Source organism: Blennius ocellaris (genome assembly GCF_963422515.1).
Source record: "Blennius ocellaris genome assembly, chromosome: 17".
NCBI lineage: Eukaryota > Metazoa > Chordata > Actinopteri > Blenniiformes > Blenniidae > Blennius > Blennius ocellaris.
The window spans coordinates 14,470,472-14,490,035 of record NC_137666.1 but is presented as its reverse complement, the minus strand read 5'-3'; the positions used below and the strand labels follow the sequence as shown (position 1 = coordinate 14,490,035).

The window sequence follows — 19,564 nt, the reverse complement described above, 5'->3', positions numbered from 1 at the left end:
TTTCTGTTTGTACATAACCAGAATATTCTATAAACGTATTTTAAATAATGTTAATCAATGTATTACCGATGAGAATATATAGCTAATGTCATCACTAAACGTGTGTTTGTGTGTGTGTGTGTGCGTGTGCGTGTGTGTCTTATATTACAAGCATTATACGTTATATAATATACTTTAGAGCCTACATTAAGCTTTGTTGTTTATAAGTAATATTAATAACTCTGACGCAAAAGGCATGCATTTTTTGTCGTTTTTGCATCACTTACATTTATAATTGAAAGTCGCTTTTTAATTAATCAATATGAAACAAATAAATGATTCGTCGAAAGTTTAATCAGTGCTTGCCGCGTCACCAGTCACGTGGTGCCACGTGGTGCCATTTCCACGTGGTCAACCCGGAAGTGAGCGTCGTGCGTAAACGCCTCTCACAGATAAACTGTATTTACATCAGATCTGCGAATATCTCATGTAAAATTGTAGTTTATATTCAACAACTGTTAGTTTTTGTACCCGTTAGCAGCCATGTCGGAGGACGTGTCCTGTCTGAAGGCTCAGCTGAAGGAGAAAGAGAAAGAAATTACTGCTCTGAAGGATAAACTAACTCGACTGGAGAAGGTAGGGATAACTTATTGAATATATGACGTTTGCTTTTCTGCTATTTGCTTCATGATCTGTGTGCCCTTGTCTGTAGACTGCATGTTTAACAGAATTGTCATCTAACTTAATGTCGTTTATTTTTCGGAGATGACGAAGCGAGAGATGTGCACAGATGCGCAAAATAAAACGGCAACATGTTTAGAAAATTGAGATGCAAAGCCCTTCTTCATCAGGTTTGCACCCGATGAAGTATTGCACTAACATTATAAGTAAGGGATTGTTTGTTGAACTGTTAACAAGATCAAGTGTGGCTGTAAAAGAATTGCAAGTCACTGTATGTTGTTTCTTCATTGAGTAACAGATTATAGTCCTACATTTTCTGGAATCAGTGGTGTTTATTGGTATGAAGCACCGTTATTTGCTCAACAATTTTTTGAAGACGAAAGGGGTTTAACTTAAAGGACAAGTAAGAAGTCAGACAAAATCCGAAATGAACATATTTCCAAGAGAGGCTGCAGGCTCCCTCTCCCGTTTGATTTACTCAAACATTACAATGGAAAGAACACACTAATTGTGTTATAACTAATCTCAATTTATATCTTCACACAAGCCCTACATCTGCTGTGATCCATGGTCACCAAAGATTTCGAACCACTGTGCTACATGAACCCTATGTTGACTTTTTTGTTTTTGTTTTGTCGTCAAAGTCTTTAATCAATACATTTTTGCGACTTTCATCATAAATCTGTTGTTATATAAGAATTCTGTGCTGACATTGCTTATCAAGTAGTCTAGTCAACGGAACTTGTGATGACTATGTGATCAACCTGATCCTGACTGAAGCTGTAGAAATCCATCTTGTGCTATAATCTCCTCTTTGTGTGATACCAGAGCCAAACATTAGTGCAGGACCTGAACGACAAAGTCACAGCCCTCACCCCTCTGAGAGCCAAACATGCACTGAGCAACGAGGACATCATGCGGTACAGCAGACAGCTCCTCCTGCCCGACCTTGGGGTCCGAGGTCAGTATGACTGGAGGCCACGTTGTTGTGAGGCGACAGGGCAGTCAACACTCTGTTAAGTCACATTTATGACATCAATGAACAGAACAGAGTGAATCTCGACTGTCTGCAGGTCAGCTGAACTTATCCAAGACATCAGTGCTGATTGTGGGCTGTGGAGGACTGGGCTGCCCTCTGGCACAGTATCTTGCAGCTGCAGGCATTGGTAAGTGGAGTTGAACAAGTGACACTGAGCTTATAATTGGCAGTCATCAGACAATTGTATTAAATGCATCGCCACACAGTACATCCACAAATATATCCAGTTAATTTCTAAACTTGGGGACCTTTCTATGTGGAGTTTGCACAGATTGGTTTTTATTTACATAAACCAGTTTCCTCTCACCATCTAAAAATGGGTGAATTGTTTAATTTGTGACTCTGAAATTGTCTGTAAATGTGAGTATGTGTATGTGTGATTGTCCATGTTGAACAACCTGTCCACAGTGTGTCCTGCCTTTGGCTCATTGTCAGCTGGATGTGGCCTGAAATTGAACAAAGGACATGTATTTTTAGTGTTCACACATTGTAGTGCTAAACAAGTTAACAGAAAGAACATTGAACATCCATGTATGAATACACAATACAGAATAATACACAAAATAATACTCTGTTACAATAAAAATGTGAGAAGACTATACATTGTTTACAGGTATTTTGCTATATCAACATCCTGTAAACTTAATGCATCACAGATTACAAAATACTCTGATACAATATCTCCTACCAGTTTGATAAAGAAGAGAGACAACAAGAAATTGTGGCACAACTTCTGATCAGAGGTGTTGGGAGAAGTCTAAATCCTGCAATACAGGACATCCATGATTGATAGGTGTAGAGATAACCTTGAGAATCGTATGATAATTAAACATGCAAATACTGGTAATAATCTTGCTGGCTACTGATCTTGTTCGACTCTGGATGTCACATTTTCTTTGAAGCCTTTCTGACTGACCCTTTCCGTCCCTGCAGGGCGCCTCGGTCTGCTGGACTACGACGAGGTGGAGCTCAGCAACCTGCACAGGCAGGTGCTTCACGGGGAGCAGAACCAGGGCCAGGCCAAGGCTCTGTCTGCAGCCAATGCTGTTAAAAGGTGCTGACGAGAATCACGCAATGTACAATGTGCAGATCTCAAAACCAGACGTCATATCCACACGATCTTGAAGATGTCATTTACGGTTCAGCGCTGGAATGTGCGGCCGCGCCAGCCAGTGACAGGAAGTCATTTCAGTATTGCTTCATTTTACTTGGCGTCCGTCGTCCATGTGACTCAGGGAGACACGTGAACTCTTGAAGAGGTTTCTCCTGTTATCCTAAATAGGATAAAGTGGTGCAGAATATAGATGGAAGCACACAGAGGCCACCGTTCCACGCCGACATACCAAATCTGAAGATGCTTTCCAATACAGCCTCTTAAAATAAGAGTGTCACGAATATCTGATTTACTATGGGAGCTCAGAGCAGCCGCCGAGCAGATTAAAAGTAGTAAATACTCAAGTCACTATGATAATTTGTGTATTTTCTTGTTTTCGGTGACCCTGCTGGTTCCTTCGCGATGCGAGCCGGCGCTTTCCAGTCTCACCACAGGTTATATTCGGTTGTGTATTCCTCTCCGCTCTATAAATATTGTGTAAACATGTTATTTTAGAGACGACAGCTTTTGGTGCCTTTCTGCCCCACAGTAGGCCCTCTGTCATTACCGCACACATTGCACAGCCACCGCCACATGAGGGCGTCATTTCTCTGAATAACTCCTACAGTGCTTCAAAGGCTGTTATACACTTGTATTAATATCCTTTTTTCCCGGTTATATAAATATATATGTATTTATTTTTTTAATTTTGTATGACTGATACTTCTCAGCATGCAGTTAACATCTCATATGGGTATATGTTAGGTCATAATGTGGGTTTCAAGCACAATTTCTTTAATAATTGGATTGTTGACAGTAAGGATTAGGCCGCCATGACACAGTCAGAGCTCATGTGTTGCTGTTTTGTGGTCTGTTCTTGGTTAAACCAGCTGACCAGCATCCCGCTCACATGTGTTTTCAACACAGTTGGTGGGATTGCAAGCTCTTTGTGTTAAGTCTGCTGGTTTCGCAGCACTAAGTCACACTGTTCCGTTAATCAGTTGCTACTCCTCTGTGTGCGTTTGTGTCTGCAGGCTAAATTCCACCGTGGAGTGTATCCCCTACCACCTGCAGCTCTCACCGGAGAACGCCTTGCAGCTCATTCAACAGTATCCTCAGCCTGCATCTGTTGCACACGCGTACCCATCCATCCACTGGCTTATTGTCTGCCATGAAAACATCTTATGGCTGCCATCTGCGAAGTCTTACTCAAGCTTATGATTACTTACTGCACAGAGAGCATTTTAGATTGCAGCAAGAAAGTTCTGCAACTGTGTTGTCACTGCTAATCTTTGCTCACGGGGGCACTTTAACTCTGCCGACCTTATATACGACATCGTGGCCGATTGTTCAGACAACGTTCCCACTCGTTACCTCGTGAACGACGCCTGCGTGCTCAGCGGGAAGCCTCTGGTGTCGGCAAGCGCCTTGCGAATGGACGGGCAGGTAAAAGAGAAAACGCCTGCCTTCTTTCTCCAGCGCGTCTTGAGAGATTTGTAACGTACTCTGCGTGTATGTGTGTGTAGTTAACAGTATATAACTACCGCGGAGGCCCCTGCTACAGGTGTCTGTACCCAGTGCCACCACCTCCAGAGACGGTGACCAACTGCTCCGACGGAGGGGTGTTAGGAGTGGGTGAGTCTCCTCCCTGTGCTCACTCGGAAGTTCAAGTCTGTTCACAGGTGCAATAAATATTATTTGAATACAAAAGCTTTTTTTTAAGAGCTTCATCCATATCACGGCCCACCACATCCTCGCCCAACTCCCACGCCAGACTCTCACAACTGAATGCTGGACTTACTAACGTTTTGCACATTTCAAGACGTTATTGTTAACAGCTGTTGGGATTCATAGGAAATAAAACCCCAAAATCCTCTTATCTGTTACACGCTTTTCATTTCAAGCGTCCTATAAATTCTTACACAAATTCTGTAATTATTCTATGTTATATATGCAAAAATGATACATAAAGTATCAAGCTGATTAAAGACATCACATTGAACCCCTGTTTTACTCTGGTTGAATCTCTCTGGCTCCACCCAGAGGAGATGTGCCTCATGGTTTGAAAACCGCTCGAACAAAAAAATAGATAAAAAGATTTGAAGCAACATCATTTGAACCAACGATCATCACCTTGAACACGACTATATTTTGGGCAGAACTAACGTCAGTGAGTCAACTATGGATGCACCAATACCACCAATACCATTCTAATCCCCAGAGCGAACCAATTAATCCTACCATGTCTTGTAATACCACTTTTTTTTCCACAAGATGGTGTATTAAATCACTGGAGAGTCACTTGTGTTTTTATGATTTCACACACTGTTGCCACCTTTAATCATCATCATCATAATATACGTCTCTTTTTTTTCCCCCAAATTGGAAATTTAACACCATTTCTTGGTGACAATTTCCCAATTTTCTTTTTCCGACTTGAAGTTCCAGGGATAATGGGATGTTTTCAAGCTTTGGAAGTAATCAAGATTGCATCAGGACGAGGTTGTATCCTTTCTTGTTCATCCATTCCCCTCCATGCAACATAGACTCTCAGAGTTAATGACGGGGATGGCCCGTCTTATCAGAAATAGTTCAGTCTGCACTCTCTGACTCCTGCTGTTCATGTGCCATTGTCTTCATGAAGCTGTCGGGATCACTGTGTTGTGGCGCGAGTACTGAGCCTCACAGTGGGGAGTAGACTTGCCCTATCCTGCCTTGCATTGTGGAACACATGCCAACACTTGGTCACAATGCGTCAACCAGGGAAACGCCGATCAAAAACTGATCTTCGCCTTGACCGGGGGGCGTGCCAGCTTCCTGTGGCCAGCAGCTGCTGATGTTTGACGCTCAAGACGCCAGATTTCGGTCCATCAAGCTGCGGCCCAAGCAGGCGGGCTGCGCAGTGTGTGGAGAGAAGCCCAGCGTGACCCAGCTGCTGGACTACGAGACCTTCTGTGGGTCCGCTGCCACAGATAAGGTGAGTCCATTCATTGCGGGTTTTTTTTTTTTTATATATATGTGTGTTTCCAATATCATCTGGGTTTTATCACTGTGGCGTTTATCAAGTACATCCAGTTAGTCCCCAAATCATTGGAAAACTCTCATTTCAGTGCCAGAGGCTTCACCTCCTGTCCAGGGACCAGAGGATCACAGTGCAGGTAAAGCTTATAAACTCCAGGACTGTCGGTCTGTGCATGACTCCCCGTATTTAGCACTGTTTATTGTATGATTACTCACAATTTTCTCAGTTTTCATGCACATTTATAAAGTGATTACCATCTCAGTGTTTGACCCAGCCCCAAATGGGAAATGGCTTAAAATGCGGCCTTTAGATTTTCTATGGGAAAGAATAACATGTTCTGCTTGGCACAGAGAGCACTGGTGGCGGATTGCATCTGTTTATATTTCTGCAGGGTTGGCGCTTTGAAAGCCGCTGAGTCATTAAGCGCAGAGCGATGGGGATCATGATTGATTGGGGTGTCGCTGGGGTTGCGCAACAGGCACCGGCTAGAAACTGTTTTGTTTCCTGTGATTTGGGGAAAGGCAATTGAAACACTCGTAATTCTCTGCAATTCCAAATCCAGGTGACATTTTAGACAATTGCTGCGAGTAATTTTGGTTTCACAGTTTAACTAAAGATATAAATGAATGTATTTTTACTCAAATTAAGGCCACATCTCAGTGTAATTCCAGGATTGGATGCCGTGCCTTCATTAAATTCTTTCTTAATGTGATTGCAGGATTATAAATCCATACGGGACAATGCAGGACCGCATCTCTTACTGGATGTGCGCCCTCTTGTGGAGGTGGATATATGCCACCTTCCCTTTTCTCTCAGTATCCTCTTCGAAAAACCTTTATCATTGTGTAATAATGTCAGACTTTCTATTCCCTTTCGCTCGTCCAAGTTCCCCTTTCTGTGCGATTACTCTCCTTATACGTCTGCCAGATATTCCACTTTCAAGTCTCGAAGAGAGGAAGAGTGAACATCTCCAGTTACTCCAGGAGAGAATTGGCCAATTGAAGCAGCAGATGGCAGGTGACAGCCGGCCTCCAGGTAACACGGCAAAACAACAGCAGCGCGAGCTCTGCATGTGCTGTTTGAGATGAGCAGACACGGAGAGTGGTCCGTGCATATTCACGGCGGGCCGCGCAGCCGCACACCGCGCAGCCGCAGGCTTCTATTGGACAGCTCGTAACCAGTTGTAATGGGGTTGCTAGGTGACCCCCTTTTCCAAAACATGTACGGTCAGCCTGAGCAGCTGGCCCGCTGCAGGGAAATTAACATTCAAACCGTTATTTTGGTGGTGTTCTTTAATCAGTGAGCTAAATTTAGCCAAACTTAGACAGAATTAGTCTTATAGTGCTTAATTCAGCTATTCAAACGCTCAAATTTTGACCCCTTACATTGTTTGAGCCTCATCAATTCTTCCATTAAGGCATGTTACGCCCCCACTAGAGTTGTAATCTCTCATTGTTCTACTCTCTGTGGTTTTCTCCAGTTTACGTGATCTGCAAGCAGGGTAACGACTCCCAGAAGGCCGTGCAGGTGCTCGAGAAGATGAGTGGATCAGAACTGGACCACGTCACAGTAAAAGACATCAGCGGAGGACTCATGGCTTGGGCGAGGACAGTAGACCACACATTTCCACAGTACTGATTCATGCGTTTGCTGTTAATAAACTCTGCTGTCTGGACATGGAAGGAGGATCTTTTCAGCAGACAAACAGTTGATGTAAAAATTGTTGTTTGTAGGAGCCACATTTTTTTTTGTAAATTAAAAGAAACTGTCAAAGATGTCTCTTATAATGCTGTCTTCCAGATATCTGTCCACTTTGCAGGATATCTGACTGCACATTCTGCTCACATTGAGCAAAAGACAAAACACTTTCATTCAGGGATGTGGTTTAGAGGCATCAGTTCACTCAAATACAAATAGTGTTTTCATTGTGGAAGAAAACTGTAGCACCTGAATAAAAACCCATGCACACAAACGGAGACCGTTCAAACTCCACACTGAAATTCCCCCAAAATGTTGGTGGAAAATGCAAAGTACTGTACAACCCCGATTTACATAAAGTTTGGATGGGGTGTAAATGCAGAAAAAAAAATCTATTTATTAAATGTATCATTTGATCAGAATTTTTTTAGCTCAGATAACTTTAGAACCGATAAAACATTGACATGTATAGCATCTATACTTCTGTATGAACAATGTGCCATGGCTGCCCATAAGACAGAATTGGACATCAAAGACTTGAAAACACATTTGAGTTCAGGTGAAGCATAAAGCTCAGTTTGATCTAAATCAATCCACAACAAGACAACATCTGATTTTCCCTCAGTTTCGGTGGAAATAATGAGTTTCCCCTTTTAACAAGACCCACGATGAAGAGTCTGAAATGGCTTGAAAAACAAAATGTAATATTTTCCTCTGGAATTAATAAATTATTTCTACTCTATGATATAATATTCAATGTTTTTCTCTTCAAGCCTTCAGCACACTATTTCTGAAGCTTACAGTATGTCTATTGTCAACAATTCACCCTCATGGCATCACTGTCATGCTCAACGCTGTTTAGGTTGCTCTCTTTCACTGTTGCATCACGACCATCCATCCATCTTCTATATTTCAACATGCAAACGCCACAAAGCCTGGTTCCAACTTGCCCCATGGGCATGACTTCTGGTAGTCTTCATAAAACACCTATGGGGGCAACTTAGGACATTTATTTATATATTTAGTTTTTCTTTGCAAATTCATCCCATGGGTCAGACTGTATTTTCTGGACTTCAGGTTGACCTCTGCAGGCCACATGTTAATGTGTATGAGGACTGACCAGACACTAGAATTGCACCGTCACTCGATGCACAAAAAGGGGATTACTTAAACATTACGTACTGTACCTTTATTGTAACTGCTGAATTTGAGAACCACGCAGACAGTTCCTGAAATGTCTTGTGTAATCTGCTGAGCACTTATGAGCTGGCATTTAGATACAATGGAAACATCATTGCAAAATCAGGGCCCCTCTTCCGGTTTTATCTGTCAATACACCGAAATTCAAGTAGTTGCAGAGCAAATATGTTAAACTGTATCTAGTTTAACCTACATATTTGAACGTTTTTACTCTGATTATGGAAGTGAAGTCTAATACCTAATTTTAGTTTTTTTTTTCTGTCTGTTGCTGGTAAGCTGGTAAGGTTTGTTTGTGCACACCATATTTGCAGAGTATTCTACTCTGTTGTGAAATTTCAACAGTTTTTAACTGAATGAATAATGGGTTAGTTGAATCTCAAAACATTTTTCTAGTTATTCTTATGGTTCTTTTCTGTAGAATGAAAATGTACTGTTTTACATGCAATACAGTAGGTCAGATATGGAACAATCAGAGAATTGTATAATATGTAAAATGCATTGATATCCAACAAATACGTTACCTTGTATTATACAGCAATTGTTTTAGATATTTTAACTTGGTATAATTTATATATGATTTCCAGTTGTTCGAAAACTCAAAGTTCTTTATTCTGCATGAAGTTCATTTAAGGCAAATGAACTTTTCTCATCCTTTAGAGACTCAAGTGTGTCTTCAGGACTCCTTTGGACAACAATGTATCACAAAGCGACCCGGTCATGTGGAATAAAGTTGTGATTTTTTTTCTTCTTCATCTATACATGGACAAGTTAAAATAACGGAAAAGAAGCACGCATGCGCACTGTTCGCAGGCGCCATGGCTCCACACGGAGCTGTAGTTCCACGCGCGCTCCCCGCACATGGAGGCAAGTTATGCGGACCATCATGAGAGAACTACAAACCCCGGCGGCCCCGGTGTCCGCTCCGTCCCCCTCTCTCGTCAAGCAGGGGGAGTAGTCACAGCTGGAAGGATAATAAGATGCGCATGTAATTACAATCAGTAATAAAAGATAAGAGAAAATAAATGGACGGCAGGATGAGTCTCAGCGGGACTTTGTGCGGGAGGAAAGTTTATCATGAGCGGAAAACGGCGCCGCGCTTCTCCGCGTGACTTCCCAACAGCGCAGGAGATAAAACTTCAGGCTCCGCTTTCCTCAGTTTATGGGAGCTGAAAAAGTTTTTTCGCTCCCGTCACAATGGGAAGAAAAGCGCCCTTCGCCGAGAGTGAAGGTAAAGTATCGATTCAAGGAGCGTTTCAACTCGACGCCTTGGCTTCAGGCGCGCCTTTTACGCACGCGGAGGGAGTTCAGATGGAGCGAAAGGTTCGCAGAAATGTGCAAGTTGAGGGCTTGTATAACTTGTTTTGCTGGCATTCTGCGCTCGGATTGTGTGCTGCCAGCGAGCCAATCGAAAGTGGGAGGGGTGCAGATGTTCAGAAGCATCGGATCCAGATGTTTGTGAAGTTTGGATTGGTGTAAACGGCTTTATCAACTTTTACGCGTCTTTTTTTTTTTTGGTTTGGGGGGGTGGGGGGGTGCTCATCTGGATGGTGGCGAACACGCACATAACGGCACGATGCAGTCAGGACGGAAAACAGGCAGCGGGAACCGCGCGAGCAAACGATAATGAAAGTCCTTGTTTCCACTTTTACTAAAGAATCGTGCTGATTTAGGGGGAAAGAAAAACGTCTTTTGAACTCCTAACAATTCAGAATGAAGTTCCTTTTTAAACAACCCCAGTGAAGGAGACTAAGCCAAAGTGCGTGGTTTTCTCAATTGTCACGTTTGTATTGAAGATCAGTAACATACTTTCGTCATACTTTTCTATGTTCTGATAGGTGGAAAGTGTGTCTTGTAAAAACAGCATTGTGTGTGTTTGTGGTGACAGGCTTCCTGTGGACAGGGTGGATTACTGACTTCAGTGAGGAGAAGCCACCAAACTCCAGGATATGAAGTTTGCTGCAGCCATCTCACTGCACAAGTCTGTGGATTGCCCAAAGACTTTTTCTCCATCACCTGCTCATCCAGCAGATGAGCGCGCTTTGTGCCAGCCCAGGTGGGTGGACTGGTTGATGTCCCCATAGTTTAGAAAGCCGCTCTAATTAAAAAAAAAAAAAAAAAAAAAAAAGAGGAAGGAAAAACTGAGTAGTGCTGACAGTGCTGATTCGCTACGGTTGATGCGGACTCCCTGCGTAATTCCAGCTGTGCTCTTCCCCCACGAGTCCTCGCCGAAAGCCCTCCACTATTCAGCATTTCACGTCGCAACTGGAAGAAACCCAATGTCTGCCTCCTCTCCCCCGTCTTTACCTCGAGCCTTCCTCCACTCGCTCCATCCGCCCTCGCTGAGCCCGCCCGGACCGCTCTACACGCGGCTGTCCAACGGCAGCCACAGTGCCCCCAGCCCCACCGACTCGCGCAGCTCCCTCCATGGGGTGTCCTTCCTGCTGCAGATCGGACTGACCAGAGAGACGGTGAACCTGGAGGCCAGCGACCTGTCGCTGTCGGCGGTCAAGGACCTGGTGTGCTCCATCGTGGACCAGAAGGTACGGTCTCCAGCACAACCAAACATGCATCCGTCCATCTATCGTCTATAGCACTTTGGATAGATTGCAAGTCCATCGCAGTGCAAAACACAGATCAGGCAGTTCACTGGTACTTCTGATACAATAACGGCACGAAAAAGACTCTCCAGGTAACTTCATTAAACTAGGAATCAGGAAGATGGATCAAAAAAGTGCCTTGAAAATGCAAATTGTCAAGAGTTTAATCTCTGTTGCTCTGGTTCCTTCACAACCATTATTGAAGAATGTATCCATCATCTATACCATTATTTTCCAGACCTGAAGAGAGCTGATTCCAGCTGAATCCAGCTGATTCCAGCTGACTGTGGGTGAAGGCAGGTTACATCCTGTACGGGTCCCCAGTTCATTACAGGCCAAACGCAGAGAAACAGCCGACAAAACACGCTCGTATTCAGCTCGTAATGGAGTTCGGCTGAGAAGCAGAGAAAGCCCACGCTCGGGGAGAACATGCACACCACACACGCATGGAATCGAAACTGCTCTTTTAAAAGTACAAGTTTACTACACGACACCACACATCATTGTCTCTCTAATCGCCTCTCACACCATCACATGCGCCTTGTTTTCAGGCAGTGATATGAATGATTAATGTGCATCAGCACCAGCCTGTGTTCTGCCATCTCCCACCAAATTGTTTATTGTTTACGAGAGAAAACATCCCCCCTCCCGCCCCCCTTATAATGAGTCAGAGGCCCGGACACAGCAGCAGAGACTCTCCTCCAGGCACAGGGCTTCAACGTCGCCACGCCAGTTATTGACATTGTGGTGTGATGTTACTGGACATGATGCAAGACCATGGTTAAAATATGTGCTCTCTCTCACACAGAATGGGATCTGACACGAGACGTACACACACACACACACACACACACACACACACACACACACACACACACACACACACACACACACGCCTGGAGCTGCTCAGTGGTTGTGTGCTGCTTGTATATGTTGGACTTGCTGTATTTTCCATGACATTGTTAATGTGTTATAATGACACTGGAGTGCAGCTCCACGAAGTGGCTTCAAAACACAACGACAGGCTGCATCAACCAGCATTTCACCTTCTCCTCAGCGTGAGAATCTCCACAGCATGAATCAGTGGCGCCCGATTTAATTAGTCTTTTCTTCATCTTCATTCGTATTGAAAGAGCTGGGAAGTCGGGATCATGGTTTGCGTCCACATCGCCGTGTGTGTCCCCCTTTTTTTTTTTTTTTTTTTTTTAATGTGCGAAGTAAGAGTGAGGGCGAAGCGTTTTAATTTTTGCCTTTAATTTAAAGCAGCCACGTATAATCGGCATAGTGAAGCTGAAGCACCGCAGATGCTGTGCCGGGCATATGAAGTGGTTTTCTCTGTCAGTAAAACATGTTTATTGTGCGACTGCAAACAAGATCAAAAACGTATTTCACATAAAGTAGAGAATGAAACTTTACGGTGCGTTTGCACTGCGATGAACGGCGTGGCATAATTGGAATGGAAATTTAAGTTTCACAAGGTTTTTCAAAAATATTTATCGACCACAGATAGAACATACCAGTGCTTCATATTTATGAATCAAGGCAATTGGTGCCAAATTTCATCTCATAAGCTGATTATTTACCAATGTTTGTCAATTCAGCTTAAAAGGCACACTTTTCATTGATTTGTTTGTTAATTTTAATCTCAAAATGTATTTAGTTTCACAATATTTAGCTAATTATTATTATCAGATGTCATTTCCAGGCTGGTAAAAAGCCGATTTGGGGACGTTATTTGCTTTTCACTGCCCGAGTCTTTAAATATTTGGACTTTTTCATTATCTCTAAAACATGTTCATTACTGTAGTTTGAAGTTGATGTGATTATTATGTTTAACTGACCATCCTCTTGTGTGTATTTTGTAAGAGAAGCAAGCGGGCTTTGCAATATCAGGTAATCCAGGTCCACTTGAACCATCCACTGTAACTAACATTGAAAGTTGCTGCCATGCAACAGGTACAACAACTAATCTGTGTCCTCGAAGCAGGAACCTTCTGAAATAGTCACACATTTAGTAGACGTCATCACTGTTGGCAGAAAACAATGACATTTCATGCAAACGCGATGCACACAGTCTTGTTTCACCTTCAGCGATGTAGAAATTATAACGTCGAGAATGAGACGTAACCACATAGAATTGACGTGTATCGATCATAGTTGGGAGAATTATTAGTCTCCAGAAGGAAGTAACGATAGAGCAGATTCTGTGCAACGCTTTCTCCATCCAAGGCCTTATTTAGGTATTTCCAGTGAAGCTTCTCAGATTTCATCGACATCTTGCTGTTGCCGCGTGCGACACCTCATGTAGCCGTATTTGTGTTTCTACTGAATGCAGAATCAGGAAACACCCTTGAGAAAAGGATGAGTCATTTCGATGTTTGACACAGTTTCAGAGGAGGAAATAAGGGAGAGAATCTGATGTGAAAACACCCCAATGATAATTTTTCGCTAATATTTGGAAGAGACCGAGAGATAGATTTACAATTAAGCCGCGATAAAATCTGAAGATTTGATATTTTAATTTCACGGGCTCTTTGAAGCTGAAGCGCAGCCTCATCAGACGTTTGTATGTTTTTCTGTGATTTCCAGAGGACAAACATCCTTGTTTTGACTTGAGAAATGGAGTCGGACGCGTTTACATATGTATCTGTACTCAGAGAGGAGACTGTGTGCACATTCGCCACCTCTGCTTGGCGGACAGTGATTCTAATCACACGTATGTTCTCTCGAGCCTTTGTCATCACCGAGCTCCTGAACGTGTCCCGCACTGTGTGGGATTAAGTGCGTGCGAAGCCCGTCGCAGTAATGAAATGGCTTCTGTGTGCGTCCACACGTTGCTGTTTTTCAAGCCCTTGTGAATAATGATGATTATTGCGTCCGTGCCTGTAATTATCAGGGGCTGACTAAAAACAGGGTGATTAAACAAAAGCACTTTCATCAGCCGCTAGAATCATCGGAACATTCAGGAAGGTCAGAGCTGTACCGGTGGTCGTGATGATAATGAATAAAATTCTTTTTTTTTTTTTTTTTTTTTACAAAGGAAAAAAAAAAGGAATGCAGCGCAGACTCTCAGCGAACAACACATGAATGATAGTGTGTATCGAGTCTGTGTCCTTTTTCTTCCATGTTGTCCAAGTTGACATTCCAGAGGAGCAGGGTAATGTTGTTGTTCTTTACGAGGTCTGCTGATTCTCACTAGCTAGTTATGAACAGTTCTGGTCCGCAGAGCAGAAAATCTCATCACTGCGCATATTTACATGGATTCTGTAATGTATTGGCACGGTCGCAAGAATCTCGAGCAGGGAAATGGTGGGAAATTCGATGCTTTAAAGACGGCCCCTTAAAAAAAGGAAAAAAGAAAATCCCAAGTTTTGCGTTGGAGGTCGCTGATCATCTGCCAGGATGAGATCAGGCTTACTGATTGCTTTTATGCAACGCTATCTCTGCGCTCCACATACCTGTGTTAAGGTAATGTATGGAGGCAGACAATACATGGCAGGAAACGATCTCATTGTGGCCAACAGTAAAGGGAAGTCCTTGAAAACGCTACTCATAACAAACATGTAAACAATACACCTACAGAACACATCCAGCCTGCTCATCCACATTATTGTGCATTTCTTCGGTTAAACACTGCCAAATGTAGTGTACTGCCTCAGCTATTTCATGAAATCCAGCCATATGGCTTTGATATCAATGGAAAATATGACTGTGGGCCTTGTGTGCTTTCAGTTAACCCTGCCTCACTCTCCGTTCGAAAATATGCATGACGGCGGAGAGGCTTTGACAAAGTGTGTTGGCCCTGGCGTGCTCTGCCGCTGACAGTCGTCCCTGGACGCCCCCGCTCAGCAGAACGTCAGGTGTCCGTCAGCGTAGGCGAGATGGGAAGTTGCTTTCAACTTCATGTGGCGATATCAGCAGTGAGTTGGGATGGAGGCGTTATTCCCACCTCCGTGGTGCCGTTTCCTCCGTTGAGAGCTGGCCCGCCAGGCCGGGTGACTCACCGCTCTGCTACGCAGCGGCCAGGGATGCTGATCCCATCTCCAGCAGGCTTTCTGCCGCGGCAGCCGCCGGGGAACTTTCAGGGTGACGTTTGGTCACGTATCAGCCATGACAAAGAGCGCGGCGATAACTTGTCAGCCTTCAACTTTGCGCCGCTGTGGCTGTGCAGTTTCTGCATCTTACCGCTGATTAATCCGAGTCTGGGTCACTGTGCCAGCGGAGCGATCGCAAGCAATCCAGATGTACTTTTCTCTTTTCTCAGCAGCTTCCTAGAGCTCCTTTCATTCTATTCCAAGGTTGGAGCTAAAGTCCCCCTACTGAGCCCTTTTTCCCTTTACAATAGCCAAGTATCTAACTACTACCTCTCACTGATCCACTGAATGTATTACTCAGGATTCATAATCAAATCAAGGGATTTAAGAGTTCCACCATAGCTGAGCAATTGAATAGGCTTTACTACATAGACAATAGTACAAATCCCCCCCGTGTCTTGTATTTCAATTTGAAAAAAGCTCTTTTGGGACTATTGACTTCAGTGACAATAAAATTAGGTACCTCGAGTGGCATATTGACTTTTTAATTGACAAATGATGTATATGCATGTGCAAATACATGGATATAATATCTATATCAAAGTACAAGGTATACAAGAGAAGTTCTGTTTTACAGTATGTGTGCTCAAGTGGAAGTCATAGAAACTGTTAGAAAGTTCAATACAAAATCACAAGTATAACAAGTATAATAAGATAGTTCTGTTTTACTTATGTTTGAACATGCTTTTTTAACTCTCAAAGTCAACTTTTCAGAAGATCATGAAATGAAAATACCACCATATATTTATGTATTTTTTGCTATAGGAACAGAGAAATTTGCTTTTTTTTTTTTTTAAAGCGTGAAAACAGCTTTGCATATCAAATATCTACCAGTACCAACATTTGTCCAGGTCATAAACATTTTGCTGGCTATGCAATCTTGTTGTCAAAGTGAGGAACAACTGCTGTTTGTTGTTGTTGCTCTGATCTTGGTCCTAAAATCTGCAGTCACATTCCTTTGCTATCTTCTGAAAGCGTGTGACCATAGCTTAAGGAGAGAGAAAAAAAAAAAGTGCTTTTCTGGTGATGAGCTTTTCATTGCTGCGATAACGACGTTACCAACTTTTGTTTTTTCTTCTGAGGCTCTGCCTTCAGTGGCTTGCTAGAATGATGACTGAGACCTTTAGGTTTACCAAGCAACATTTCAACAACCAAGGTCAAGTTGAATTTTCGCTTTTTATCTCTCTGACACTCTTTGCTTACCATAGCAGATTTAGTTGGACAGATGTACAAATTCCTGGTGTGTATGTATGCACTCGGTATTGTGCGTAATGTGTTTTGCCTCCAAGGTTGACATTTCATATCTTTCCTTAACCCTTCAGTTTTGAATCAGTCTCATTGTTTGACAGGGAGTCACACAGCCCAATATAGTAGTTGCGTATTGTATAGATTTTGTACGGCTCATTCCTCTTCCTGCTAAAGACTCCACCGCATGACTTGGCGAGCTTCCACCGAGTAGATTTGCTTTCTTTCTGCTCTTTGTGCTGACCTGAAATTGGTTCTGATAGTAGCGGGCTGGACCACAATAACTGACTTTCGCGGTTGAGGTCAACCTTAGTTGGGAGCAACTTGATCCAGATCGGTTCAGTCTGAGCGTTTGGCTGAAGTTATTGCGGTCACCGCTCCTGCACTTCACCAAATACTTCAATAGGCGACTTTTTTTTTTTTTTGTGTCACCACTTGGCACACACACGCATGGGCCAGGCTCCTTGAAGACTGTGAGAAAGGATGAGGGGAGCCAGCCCGTGGGTGGCGGAGACCACCCCCAGTCGGGTACCGTCAAGGCCAGATCTAACCCTTGATGGCCCCTCGACGGCCTCGCCGTGGCTTGCATGCGACTCCATGCTGCGACAGCCTTGTTTCGCTCGCTGGGTCCTGACTCCTCTTGTCTGGTTTTGGGTGGCTTGATGAATGGCGCGAGATAAACATCCATAGCTTCCACTTGTTGAGAGTTTCCTGTTTGGTGTCGCCCAAGTCCTCTTGGGCAGCCAACTCGGGGAGCAGCGGCGGGACAAAAGTTCACGACTCTCCATGAGAATGACTCCCAGTCAGCCAGCTGGTCAGACTGGACGTGGAGCCAGCTCCAGAGCATTCCTCGAGACTCGGGCATTTTTGTAGCATGATGTGATGCCGCTGGTATGGGTGGGATTACACTGCCAGGAAACTGAAGCGAAACACTTGATCTGCTCATATTGACCAGTCGGCAGGTTGCGATTCCTGGATTCCTCCCGCACGATCAGCACATTTCTATTTCTCCGTCTTCTAGGAACTTCATTCAATAGATTTCCGGTGAGAATAAGAAGCAGGTCCACAGCTGCAGCTTGGCAGCAGTTAAGAGTTTCTTTTTGTATAAGCAAGGATGCTATAGCTTAGCGCAAGGAAAGAAAAATCTCATGTAGATTGGCGTTGGTCGTGGAAAAAAAAAAAAAACATGAAACCTTTGCCTCAAATGTTAGTTTAATGAATACTTTAATTGCAGTGCTTGTCCTTAGGATGTAGCTGCGTTTTCACTGCAGCTGGAAACGCTGTGAAAGGCAGCTGCCTCAGCCACAGGTTTCCCCACTGGTTTTTGTCGGTGCCGTAGCTCCCAGCCTCTGGTTGAGGGCTGTGCAGCTGCCTCTGTAATTAGCGAGACAAAGACCTTTTTGAGTCAGAAGTGGGCTATATTGGACAACATACAGGAAAAAAAAAAAAAAAAAAACCCAACCAAATATAAAAACAGAAGAATTTAGGTTGCTTTAAACCTTTCAGTGAAATAATTTGAGGACGCAAGGTTGCTGTTACATTGCTTCTCTATAAGACAGATTAGATCGAATTGGTTTCTTTTGAGGTTTCTTTTCTCGTATTTCCAGAATATAGATCGTCTCAATAGAAGACCTCTCTTGACCTCATTCTTAAGATGTTTGTATTGTTCAGATTCTGCCGGAAAGAAGCAGCCATAGAAAGGAGCAAGAGAAAACAACTGAGCTATAAGGAGAAGACAGTGAGAGGAGAAAATAGCAAAAGAGAAGGGTGCAGACTGAAAGTAGAGACACTGCAGCTCGCTTTGACCAACGCTAACTGAAACACACGGGAAATAAATTACCACCATCTCCCTCCCTTCCTCCCTCAGACAGCGTAAGCCCACATCTGCATGTTCCTATAGAGCTGGAGGACATATTTCACCCCGGAGGACACCCCAACTGCACAGGGCTTATTGTGGGATGTACATAAGGGCAGACATTTCCTTGAAAGCACAGTCAGCCAATCTCTCTCTCTCTCTCTCTCTCTCTCTCTCTCTGTCCAGGAAAAAAAAGGAGGTCACCCGTGAGTCAAAATATATTCACTGTTGATATTGCCTCTGAAGCAGTTATGGCTTTGGTCTTCTTTCCACCTTAGGTGGTTTTCAGTTCATACAGATGTACTTGCATGGACATGGCTGAACTGATACCACAATATCATAATAGATTTTACTTAAAAAACAAAAACAAAAAAAAAAAAGGGTCTTCCATATACAACTCCTTGCACAAGGAATCTATCAATTTCCCCAGTCTTGGAGTAATTTGTGGAAAAGGCAGAGAGAAAGAAAAAAAAAAAAGGGGGGGGGAAATATCTCTGAAGTTAAGTGAGCTAAGTAATTTCTACCATCTGCAGTGCACATTTGTGCCGCCTCGCTCCCCTTTAAATGTAAAGTGGCAAGGCAGAGCCCAGACCCTGGCCACAAGAGTCAGAGAATGACAGAGCGGAGCAGCATGGTCGTCTTCAGGGAATCGGGGCAGGGGAAGCGGGGACAGCCTCGCAATTCGTGGACGGAGGAGGAGGTTTGGGTTTCGGATGCCAAAACCATCAACAGAAGGCCGCTCCTGCCACCAAGCGTGTCTTTACTTTGGCTTCCCTTTGCCTTTAGGTTGCCCACACGTCCTTCACTCTACTTGAGTTGAGCCGGTGTTGGGAGATAATCTCGCATCACTTCAATCTCTGCTAATGCAGGCTGAAACAGCTTTGACTGTGATTATACTGAAGTGGTCGGTGGCGGCGGCGTAGAAACATTTAATGCTCATGAATCCCGGTGACTTTGGCCACGTGAAGCCAACCAAGCGTGGTGATTTAGGAGCACTTCCTGTGCGACTCTGCCAGTTTCCATTCCATAAATTTTGGAGATGGTTCACTGATGAAGGATGT

General features: G+C 43.7%; 2 protein-coding genes across 3 annotated transcripts in view; both read left to right on the top strand.

The window, feature by feature from the left end:
* The first annotated feature begins 402 nt into the window (after positions 1 to 402).
* mocs3 (molybdenum cofactor synthesis 3) lies at positions 403 to 7,799 on the top strand. The gene is made up of 13 exons (XM_080512395.1): positions 403 to 615; positions 1,489 to 1,621; positions 1,734 to 1,826; positions 2,633 to 2,753; positions 3,827 to 3,901; positions 4,121 to 4,238; positions 4,319 to 4,427; positions 5,235 to 5,297; positions 5,606 to 5,769; positions 5,903 to 5,950; positions 6,533 to 6,629; positions 6,742 to 6,849; positions 7,295 to 7,799. The coding sequence occupies exons 1-13, from the start codon at positions 523 to 525 to the stop codon at positions 7,450 to 7,452; spliced, it is 1,380 nt and encodes a 459-aa protein (XP_080368521.1). The 5' UTR covers positions 403 to 522; the 3' UTR covers positions 7,453 to 7,799.
* A 1,933-nt stretch (positions 7,800 to 9,732) lies between these two features.
* prkd3 (protein kinase D3) overlaps positions 9,733 to 19,564 on the top strand; it is a 46,581-nt gene continuing 36,749 nt past the window's right edge. For both annotated transcript variants that reach the window (XM_080513317.1, XM_080513316.1), the window contains exons 1-2: positions 9,733 to 9,940; positions 10,598 to 11,252. In XM_080513317.1, coding sequence (XP_080369443.1) covers positions 10,887 to 11,252 — 366 coding nt within the window. In that variant the 5' untranslated portion in view covers positions 9,733 to 9,940; positions 10,598 to 10,886. The remainder of the gene's footprint in view (positions 9,941 to 10,597; positions 11,253 to 19,564) is intronic.